This window comes from Vanessa atalanta, chromosome 6 (assembly GCF_905147765.1).
Source record: "Vanessa atalanta chromosome 6, ilVanAtal1.2, whole genome shotgun sequence".
In the NCBI taxonomy this organism is placed as follows: Eukaryota; Metazoa; Arthropoda; class Insecta; order Lepidoptera; family Nymphalidae; genus Vanessa; species Vanessa atalanta.
The window spans coordinates 2,866,510-2,878,394 of NC_061876.1; the positions used below are offsets into that span (position 1 = coordinate 2,866,510).

The window sequence follows — 11,885 nt, forward strand, 5'->3', positions numbered from 1 at the left end:
CTTCACAGAAAAACTCAATCATTTTATTTGCTCCCTCTGCTTCCCTTCGTAATTTGAGCCCATGTCTTATTAGTTAGCAACTAGATCAAAGGGGCATTTATTTTTAAAGTACTCTTACTTAGCAAGAGTACTAGTACTAGTAATTATGAAGAAACGAATAATACCGTTCAGGAGTTCTTTCGTCTGGAGCCAATCATGGGTAAAGAATTAGGTCCTATCTACCACAAAAATACACTGCCATCGGACCTGATCCAAAAACTATTTGCAGGATAAGAGGAAATTATTCTAATTGAGTTTGCAAGAATAGATCTAAACAAACTACCATTGCAAGTTAAATAAAAGCTTGTAAAAATACAAAAGCTCGCATTTACAATATTATTAACTTTTATTTGACCCTACTATTAAAGATTTGGGTTTTTTGGCGTTTCATCACAAAAGCAATAGGTGTTTACTCCACAAAGGCGCTTGAAATGGATTTAACAAAGGAAGCCAAAATTACTTTAGAATATAAAACTTCAGGCCATTATTTTCTATTGCGGTTAATCAGCAAAACATCAAACGATCCTCGCCACAAATATTCCCTTGTGATGTGTTGCTAGGTATCAAAAATATAACGAAATATATTACTCCAAAACATTGTTGTTTTTCGTTAAATTTTAATGTTGAACCGATTTGAACGGAACGAAGATTAGTCTTCGACGTGAGGCTTCCAGACATTACACGACCGATTACTATAATTTTCTATTATGGTAATCAATGTACGTTTATATAAAATATTATAAATATACAAATTGTGCTTATAGATTGACCAAGCGAGTTTACTTTACATAATTTGGCAAAATAAAATAGGTTCTCCTCGTTTCAATTAATTTATACGTATGATATTATATAATAATATAATTTGTACAATACACCTCCACCGTTAAATCAATCACGCCCGTTCACGTTAAATTTGAGCCGAGATGGGCCAGTGGATCTTAGCGATTATTGCAGGTTCAAACCCAGGCTAGCACCACAATATAGGTTAATAATTCATCTCGTGGTCGGCGGTGCAAGAAAACATCATAAGGAAACCTGCTTGTGTCTAATTTCAACGAAATACTGCCACATTTGAATCCACCAACCCGCACTGGAGCAGCGGATATATGCTCCTAACCTTCTCCTCAAAAGGGAGAAAAGGCCTTAGCCCAGCAGTGGAAAATTTACAGGCTGTACATGTTGTTCACGTTAAACTATTATCGGCGTGCATTCGCTTTATTTGGTGGTACGGTGGTACCCACTCGCCAGTTATATATAGCAGTACATAGTATAGTTGTATTCCAGTTTAGAGGGTGATTGAGTCAATGTAAATGCATAAAGTCAGTAACTCTTTTTCACATTGAATGTATTTAAATGATAAAATTGCCAAAAAAAGACCCGCCGAGTTTCCTTGCCAGTTCTTCTCAGGTCATGGTATTTTCTTTTCCGAACCGATAGTAGTGTTTAATTTGACTATCAAGAAGTAAGTGTAATACTGCTGTATGAAATTAAGGAATTTGAGTTTGAAATATGGACATAACATCTTAGCTCCCAAGGTTGGTGGCGTATTGGCAATGTTAAGAATGTTTAAATATGGACATAACATCTTAGCTCCCAAGGTTGGTAGCGTATTGGCAATGTTTAATATTTCTTAAAGCACTAATGTTGTTGGAAATCATAAATCAGGATCGCAGAATAACCAGTGATCATGAAGTGGCCATCTTTACCGAAAAAGTAAAGTAAAGTTCTCCCCTTTGAGGGGAAGGTTTGAAGCTTATTCTAACACGCTGCTAAATTGCGGGTTTGTAGATGCGGAATCAAGTGGCAGATTTTGCTTCAAATTAGACACATGCAATTCCTCATGAGTGACTTCACTGCTGAGCACGAGATGAATTATAAATATTAGTTAAGTACATGAAAATCAGTATGGCTTGCCTGGGCTTGTACCCCTTTTTTTTAACCACTGGGCCATCTCGGTTATACAACTTCTACACGACTTAAAACGCAAATTGATGTAATGATGTGGGTTTGAAACGTAAATACAACAGTATTTAGTCAAAGTTAGACAATTTTATTTAATCATTTATTCGGGTTTATTTATTTTAACTTTAATCAAAGCCTACAAATACAAATAAAACATTTTAATTGTGTTTACTTATAGCCTGTGTCAGTGCCAGTGATTTATATAAGTTTTTTTAAAACATTTAACATTATGAAACTTTTTTTTAGCATTAGCATTAGCAGCCTGTAAATTTTCCCACTGCTGGGCTAAAGGCCTCCGTTCCCTTTGAGGAGAAGGTTTGGAGCATATTCCACTACGCTGCTCCAATGCGGGTTGGCGGAATACACATGTGGCAGAATCTCGTTGAAATTAGACACATGCAGGTTTCCTCACGATGTTTTCCTTCACCGAATATCAATTTAAGTAAAATGGCCACCGTTCTCTACGTAACCCTTCGAATTATATTTTTTTCTTAATAAAAATGAATACATTTAATGATAGCCTGTTATCATCAACTAGGACCTGTATCTTAGGGGCCCGTACCATCCCATGCAGTGCTAACATTTTTATTTACCGTACATTAGTATGTGTATATACGTGTATATTTTATTTTATCTACATTATTAAGACTTTTATATCCTTATATTATGTCAAACTCATCGTATCTTGAGTCATCGTACATATCAAATTGTCTTATAGGCTTTAAATTGAAAGTCAATTAATATACAGACATTAAACCAATTTTGTTTTAGCCACTGCAGAGGTGGGATCCGATAAAGCATTTTGCCTTATTTCAACAATTAAAAATAGAATTGCGTTTGTTGAAAATAAAAATAGTAAAACAAATAAAAAAAATGAATGTATGGAATAATTGTTCACTGGTCAAAAGTATTTTCTTTTGATATGAAGACTATTTAGAGGTTATTCCTCACTCTACTTCACAGCAGATTGTTTGGTATACATATGGCTGACTATCACCCGGCTTACGTCACATTCCAATGTGTCCTTCACACACACAATCATATAAAAACTCTTTGCGTGATTCTTCCCCAACTATATTCAGTTAAGAGCTACGTAGGCTATTAATGCTTCGTCACGGTAGCATGCGTAAGCGATCCCGTGGCGCCCGCCGAAAGACGGTGAGGGTACCACTGGTTTTTTAGTGGGTAAACCCGGCGCACCTGGGCGCACTCGGCGTCCACGGCTCCGGGGAGTCCCCTAGCCCCCCCCCCCCCCAGTTTTTCCAGCGAGAAAAAATAAGGCTATTAATGCTTAGATAACATAAATAAATTACATTTTAATCATCCTGAATGATATGTATTCCTAATTGTCGGTAGAATATCTGAGAAGTGGCTTGCACAAAGCCCTACCAAGTAAGCAAATATAGTATTTAATAGTATCGTGAAGTACTTCTGCTTATATATAATAACACACTATATATAAACTTATTACAAAGTAAATAAAAAACTGTTCAAAAGATGTTTAAAGTTTATAGTAAATATTATTTGAAATAGACTTATCAATAGATGGATGACACCCGCAAAAATGATTCAACAATCATATTATTTATACTATAAAAATAAATTAAATTTAAATTGCTTGAAAGTTTGTTCGGTTGAAATAATATAACCAGTGTTCCATAGTGGTCGAATACATAATTAAATTAATATAACAATTATCATGAATTAGCATGTTTTAAATAAGTATTTTATCTGAAGTAGTTAATACAATTAAATTCATTATAATTATACGGATTTTGAGGGCTCATGATTTTAACATGATATCAATAAACATGCTTAAAATATATATTCTCTTTCAGATTCTCTCTTCCTTTTTAATGTTTTTTATTTTATTTTTTTATTATTGATATTGATTTTTCTCGTCAATGGTTACCAAATAACAAAAAAACAGACCATCTGTTGACAAACAGACAAGAGAGAAAAAGGTGCTGAGCTGTTTCGTCTATTTGTATAAAGATATGTAGAACCTTACTATTCTAAGTGAATATATAGAGAAGAAAAATTCTTAGTTATTTCTAGAAACGTTTGGTATGTTTGTTGAACGTAGACAGATCACATATGTAATCTAGAAACTTTAGGTACATATACTGATGACAGAGAGCGCTATGTTTATATCAGGACAATCGACATTTTCAACCATTTGTAAAATAAAATTTGATCGAATTTATCAGTAAAAGCCTTTTTGAATACAGTGTGTGTTAATTTGTTCTTTTGTTATTTTTTTAATTATACACTAGCTGAACACGCGGCATCACTCGCGTGAAATTTAGTTTGTGACGAAGATCCTTTGAGAAATTGCATGCCACTCCTCATCCACAACTTTACCCTTAATGAGTAAAAAGCCTATGCCCACCTTTGGGATTCAAGCTTACTTCGTAGCCAATATTACCAACATTGCCTCTTAGTTACTTTCTCATTTATAATATTATCTTTTAACTCAAAAAAATGTATGTCAAATAGATATATAGATATCACCTTTAATTATTGTATAAAACGCGTTGAAAAAAATAGCGGCCATCGGTTGGCCACTATATACACGCACATTAGTAAAGCAATATGACGTTTGGCGAGTATCAAGTAGGATACACAAGGATATTAAAGTTGGCTCATTACTTTTAGCACTTTAGTCTCGTAGTGCGATACTCTATTTAAATATATAAATAGTCTAAAGATAAGAAGCAAAGTCGCATGCGTTGCGGAATAATGCAATAAAATTATATCAGCAAATGCTAAGTACCCGCACGTTTAACGTTCATACATACTTGAGATTCCGATTAATTTTACGATTAGATACACAAACATACTATAAATATATATAATTAATACTATAAATATATATATAAATCTTTATAATTAATCCAAACTAATATTGTTAATTGCAAAAGCAAGCTTGAATCCCAAGGAAGGACAAAGGTTACTTTTTCATACCTAAAACCTACCTACCTAACTATGTAGTTATAGGGATTATAATACCGTTGTATGTATTGTAATATCAGTCGAAGTTAATCAATACAACAAAGGTTAGGGTCAAGGTCAGTACTATACATAAATTTAAGCGGACTTGTTAAAGTAAGAAATTTGTCTACGATATGTGCGAAGATAAAGAAGCATTAATTAAATACAATCAATATAAAAAAGAGTATTATAGTAATCGTTTAAGACGTGATATCTGTTATCTCACGTTCGTAATAAGCAACATTAACATAATATCCTTTCGGGAATGTGGTTGGTGCCATCTGTCGGTCAACTCTAGCTTCGCGCGCTCATTGGTCAAATCAAATAGCGCGCTCTTCGCCGGCTTTCTGTTACACACTTCCGTTCCACAAAATCAAGAAAGTGAATATGCTCTACATCAGAACCCATAGACGCGAACATTGGAGACTCAGTACTTTGAGTATTATTTTGAATAGTTTCGCGATCAATGGAAAACAAGTTTTAGTATAACAGAATGTGCATTTATTATTTGAACAATTTTATCTATATCTTCAGCTTTTAATATATATATGACAATGTACTAACGATTGCTGTTCTATTCTTACAATATTTTGCAAAGTCATTACAAATATGATCACGAAATTATTTATTTTATGCACATTACTCTATATAAATGTTTCTTGTTCTATGAAATTGGGATATAATAAGTACAATCATTACAAGTATTATGACATCAAAGGTGATGAGAGTGCATTGGATCATTTAAAAAACTCTATGCTAGATAAGGATGTAAGTTTTTTTTTTATATTTATACTTTGTATTTTTGTTTTGTGCCATACAATAAACCAGTTCATATATCGAATTAACTAAATTGTTTTTCATCTAAATTGTAATTGGTTGATAACAGAGTGACGTAAAACTGACCAATGAGCGTTCAGTATTTGAAAATGGTTTTAGAATTTGTAAGTTAATATTGGCAGTGGTTTTTTGTAGAATTCACAGCTGTTTTATAAACTATAATAGAGCACTCAAATAGGTACGGAAAAAAGAATGTGGAAAATGACATAATCATAAGAGCTTATTGCGAGTCTGTTGCAAGCCAAGTATTGTACAGTCGGTTTCAACATTGTACTGATGTGATCTGGCTTAAAATGTGAGTGACCAGTGTTATTAGAGACACAATAAATAGAATATCTCATAGATCGCAAGGATAATGGTAGGAATGTCTTATCAAATTTGTCGTACCATATCACGTCATTTACACGCGTTCAATTAATATTTAAAAACATTATATTAAGATAAAAAATAGTCATTTAGAATAATGAATTATTTATAGGTTTTATTTGATTTAATTACACAAACACGTGTTATATTTAAATAAAAGCAATGTATTCAATACTCGTTAACATAAATATTACTAGTTATTTAGATACATTAACGAAGTTTGTGATATTAACGACAAATCATACGTGTACTGATGTACGTCACTGAGATGCGAGTTTCAAAAATGTTTTTTTTTTAAAGATTTTGTCCTTGGTACAAAAATATTAGAGAGATTATTAAAAAAAATTAAATACTACGTAATGCAACCTCTTTATTAAGAGTACTTTCTCGATGGATAGAGAAGTCTTATATGATACAATTTTAGAATTAACCATATAGCTTGATGGTAGATTGGGATACCTGATAATACTTGGGTAGTGGTAATTATCAGTTATTCATGACAAACTTTCATTCAGTTAGGGAATCTGTGTGATTATAGGCATCAAAGTTCTTACTTGGTACTGTGATTACATGAAATTTGGCAGTCTACCATTCGCTTCAAAATAAATAATCCAAGAGACATTTGATGATTGCCTTGTAAAGATTCCAGTTACACTTGTTTTAACAACGACTTATAATATTAAACGGCATATCGTACATTTTTACAGGATTCTTTATTATATATAGGCAATATAAAATCAGCTCAAATAATAGTACCTCCAGAATTGGATTCAGCATTTCTAGAAATAGCTAAAAATGACAAAGTAAACGCGACGCTTCTCTTTGATGATATTTCAGAGTAAGTTAATATTTTATATTATATAATTAGTTTAAAAATCATATCTAAGAAAAATGCGAAAAAATACCTAAAAAAAAAGAACCTTACAGCCTTTTAAGTTTATAAGACATCAAAATTTACACAGAGCGATATCTAAATAAATACATTATCGAATAAATTATGTAAAACTATATTTTGTTTTAGAGTAATTCGCTCCGAGAAACCGTCAATTTTAAGAAGTAAGAAAAAAGGATTTTCTTGGGACGCGTATTACGATGTTGATGACGTAAGTTAAAAAATAATAATATTAAACCAAAATATTCAATTATTAATTTCGTCTTTAACCTCGTCCAGATTTATATTCTCTTACATGCATCAATATATTCAATTTTTATTATAAAGCATTAAAATTAAATGACTCCTACAAATAAAAATATTTTTTACTAAAAAAATAAAATTCGATTTGAAAATTTGCTTGAATCAAAACTCAACAATTTCCTAAATGCCAATTGTTTAATAATCAAAATCGTTGTAATACCGATGCGAGATAAATAAAAATATATAAATACATACAGACAAATTGATCATCGTCGATTAAAAAATAAACCATATTTTCAGATATATAATTACCTGTCTAACGTAAGTAGAACTTATCCTCAATGGACAGAGGTAATTGTAGGTGGCAAGACTTACGAAGGTCGTCAGATACGAGGTATTCGTATAAACACACCGGCTGCGGAAGGCGTAGAAAAACCTGTGTTTTTCATCGAATCAGGTAACAATTATTATTCTGCAATGACAATATGACAGCAGCCTATACGATCCCTGCTGCTGGAGATTGAAATTAGATAGATAACCTTGTTATAACTATGTAGGTGAACTTAATTTTTTCATTTATCAAGATAGTGTGTTGCACCACAAAAAAACTAAAACAAATAGGCAAACTAAATTATCTTTGTGTGCGTTACATATACGCTTGACACTCACCAAACGTCATACTACTTTACTAGTGGCCGTGTACTTAGTGCCAATAGTAAGCCACAATATTATCGACGCGTTCTCAGCTTTGACTGTCTATGGAGACTTATAAATAATCAAAGTACCTGTGTAACATATGTGACTTTTTAAAGTCCTATTAATGATAATACAAGTGACACACAAGATTCTGAGTCAGAGGTATCGTTAATATAAAAAAATACAGAATAAATAGGTTTATAGCCAACAAAATTTTTCGAGATATAAGTCAAATTAAAATGTGTATAGTCATCGATAATGTTTTAATTTAAATTGTGATGCTGCTCGAAAATAAAATCATACAGACACATAATATTAACACAAATAAAAACAATAGAAATGATACATTTAATGTACGAACAAATCGTCTGTGAAAATTTTATTACTTAAGAAAAAATCATCAACAAATACATCGACATTCGAATTGGGCACAAGCGATCAAACGACCGCACGAGGTTCTTCTTTGAGTTACAAATACAGAATCCAAAAGAGACCAACGTAAATCTAATATTGACAGTTGCTTCTTAGGTATACACGCGCGAGAATGGATCGCCCCCGCCACGACAACGTACTTCATCAATCAGTTGCTCACGAGCTCAAACCCTAATGTAACAAGATTGAGGGATCAGTTCGACTGGCGGATCTTCCCGACTGTTAATCCTGATGGATACCATTACAGCTACGTAGTTGTTCGTACTATTCAATATTACTATTCAACATCGAATACTTATTCACGCTTTAGAAGTCTTATAACGAATAATAAAGTATCAAGAATGTATTTTATGCTATAATATTTCTTGTGGACCACTAAAAAATTTTCTTTTCAAATATTGCTTATTTTGTCGATAGTTTTAACTATTAGCGTGATTTTGATCGTGATCCTTTAAATTTCCTTTCAATAAATGATCATTTATGAAAATCGTTAGTAAATAATTTGTTTCAGAAACACCTGTCAAAACTATTATACCATAAATTGAACTTTAGCACATAGTACATAATACTAGAACACTTTTTTCTCATATTCCACCTGATATGTTCTGAAACTGAGATCATTCGAAGGACAAATGTTTTTTACCGAACTCCGATTCAATCAAGCATGGATAATTGTGTAATAAATGTGATTTATTGAAATGTTTTAGTGAACATATGTTTTCAGGACCGATATTGGAGAAAGACTCGCTCAATATCGTCCAACGGCTGTATAGGCGCTGACCCAAATAGGAATTGGGATTATAACTGGGGACGTGAGTAATTAATAACGTGAATCTCCCAATTGACTTTCGCTGAAACGTTCTAATATGTAACCTAACAAATTACTAGTCTTATGGAGGAGACAGCCAAATTTTCTCTTCCATTCATAAAAAAATCTATTAAGATTTTTTTATGTACGTATATAATAATAATAATGCTTTTATTGATACACAGTATGATACATACATCAAAGAGGTCCTGTACCCTTAAGCTCAGTGGATCAGTGACCTTCCAATCAGTGCTTAAATTAGTTAAACTTATTAATAAGTTTAAATTTTAAGTAACAGTATATTTATAAAAGTGTTAATACAAAATCACTATAATAATAAGTTAAATATTTTCTGCAGCTGCAGCAGGTCTTTTTATGCAGCTCACAGTAGAGTAAGCTGGCAGAAATGGCAATGTAGGAAAAAAGCGTTATTCCTCCTCCAGATGACCTTCCCTCTCTTTCTCTCTACCTCTTTCTATTGTATACGATTTTATATCAAATCATTTAAGCTTATGTTTTCTTATTTTAATGATAAATTCTATAAATTATCTATATCTTATAATTGTTTTCTTTTATAGAACATTCATCATCAGATAACCCTTGCGATTATCAAGTCTACGCTGGTTCACGTCCATTTTCGGAGATTGAAACAAAAACATTATCATCATATATATCAGGAATAGATAACCTACTGTTCTATGTAGGCTTTCATTCTCATGCCGCTCTTTTGTTGCTGCCTTACTCTGATTCTACTGAGCACGTCCACAATTACGAAGATCTAGTAAGTTATTTAAAATAACTATAATATCAATTAGTTCTATAAACTTGATAAATAATTATCTTCGCACAGATGGACCTTTGTACATATATTATAATTTTTTTTTATTGCATACGTTGGCGAACTGACAAATAGGCTACCTGATGATGAGTGGTCAGAGTTTTAAACCATTTCTTACATCGTCATTGCGCCACCAACCTTTGGAACTAAGAAGTTATGTGCCCTTGTGCTACAGGCACATAACATCTTAGTTTTATTGGCTCACTCACCCTTCAAATTACAATCAACAATACTAAGTATTTCTCCTTGGCGGGCCTAATAGACGGGCTTGCAAATGCGCGATCACCATTTCCTGGAAGAAGGCTAATGGAGTATCTGAATATCAATAGATATATAGTTGACTGAGATTTATGAGCCCTTTTTCCCGGCCCTAATAATAAAAAAAAATCTTTAAATATTATCCAATTTTGTTACATCTAGTAATTTATTTTAGGTGCAAATAGGTAAGGTTTCTTTGGAATATGGATACCAAGTAAACAAAGTGATGTACAGCGGACCTGGAACAGCTGCAGAGACATTATGTAAGTGTACACCGAGACCGCGTAAAGAATTTATGAATCGCAGCCCTTAACCATCTATGAATCCTTAAAATATACCCACATACAAGAAGATTATCCTTGCTATAGTATATCACTTACTCCCTCTTGCACGTGTTGATTTTCTATTTTGTTTCATATTTATTATCTAATAATCATACCATGACCATTCTTTTACTAAATTTGTTCTATCTTGGAGTCGAGATTTTCCACATGAGACGACGTGAATTTTAGTCAAAGTTGCACTAGTACAACCTAAGCAAATAAACTCTTTTTTTGGGTTTAATTTGTATTTTTAATGAATCTCATGAAGAACTCAGCTGGAGTAAATCGGCATGGGTCGAATGAAAAAGAATGGGTCTGCCACATTGATATCCACCAACCCATATGGGAGCAGCCTTAAAATATTCTGCTCGAAAGGAGGATACCCTTTAGCCAATAGCAGAACATTTAAGATTTTTTTATTTTTTTTTAATTGTTTTGTAATTTTCTTACCTCATTTAATGCACAACCATCTTGATTTTTGTCTGCCTCATTGGTCTAGTTTATTCATATATAAGGCCAATGATCCCGAGATTTTGGGGTTCAAACCCTTCAAGCTGTTAAAAAATATATTGTATATTTCTGAAAAAGTCTCAGCAACAGCCCGAAGTTGGCAGTGTGTACGGTTTTATGTGCCTATGGGATTATGAGAGTGTGGCACTATAATATGTCCTGCGTTGATTAGAGATTGGGCGCCGTGACTGAAATCGGCCAGACGGCACCAACTTTGTTTTATTTGAGATAAATCTGGACCTCATAGTAATAACCTATTATTTTTAGACAAAGCGTCAGGTGGTAGCATGGACTGGGTCCGCTACGCTCTCAACACACCGCTAGTTTACACATATGAACTTCGTGGTTCCTCTTTCCACTGGCCTCCAGAGAAGATTCCCGAGCAAGGAGAGGAGGTCACACAAATGATTCTCGGTCTAGCAATAGAAGCAGAAAACTTAGGATATTTTTATAGTGATTTCTCTTAAACTTTAAAAAAAGTATTGTTTTTTAACCAAATAATATATGTATTTTCAAAGTTTTGAACTATGATGATTACAAAAGTGATCATGATTTATTATTGTAAAATGACTGGCAGGTCTACTTCATGTAATGCTAGTTTATAATTATGTAAATTATCTTCTTATATTTTTAATGTTAACATAAAAGCATCAAAATATATCTATAATAAAAAACAGACATAAGTAA

General features: G+C 32.7%; 1 protein-coding gene across 1 annotated transcript; it reads left to right on the plus strand.

Annotated features, from left to right (window-relative positions):
- The first annotated feature begins 5,577 nt into the window (after nucleotides 1-5,577).
- Nucleotides 5,578-11,883, plus strand: LOC125064795 (zinc carboxypeptidase-like). The gene is made up of 9 exons (XM_047672026.1): nucleotides 5,578-5,763; nucleotides 6,906-7,036; nucleotides 7,220-7,301; nucleotides 7,634-7,790; nucleotides 8,558-8,718; nucleotides 9,186-9,273; nucleotides 9,848-10,050; nucleotides 10,541-10,628; nucleotides 11,466-11,883. The coding sequence occupies exons 1-9, from the start codon at nucleotides 5,605-5,607 to the stop codon at nucleotides 11,663-11,665; spliced, it is 1,269 nt and encodes a 422-aa protein (XP_047527982.1). The 5' UTR covers nucleotides 5,578-5,604; the 3' UTR covers nucleotides 11,666-11,883.
- The last annotated feature ends 2 nt before the right edge of the window (nucleotides 11,884-11,885 follow it).

Bases quoted from the DNA above. Each gene is read 5' to 3' on its own strand.
- LOC125064795 (XM_047672026.1), top strand. From the start codon at position 5,605: ATGATCACGAAATTATTTATTTTATGCACATTACTCTATATAAATGTT. The intron at 5,764-6,905 runs GTAAGTTTTTTT...ACATTTTTACAG, and splicing joins ACTCTATGCTAGATAAGGAT to GATTCTTTATTATATATAGG. The intron at 7,302-7,633 runs GTAAGTTAAAAA...CCATATTTTCAG, and splicing joins CGTATTACGATGTTGATGAC to ATATATAATTACCTGTCTAA.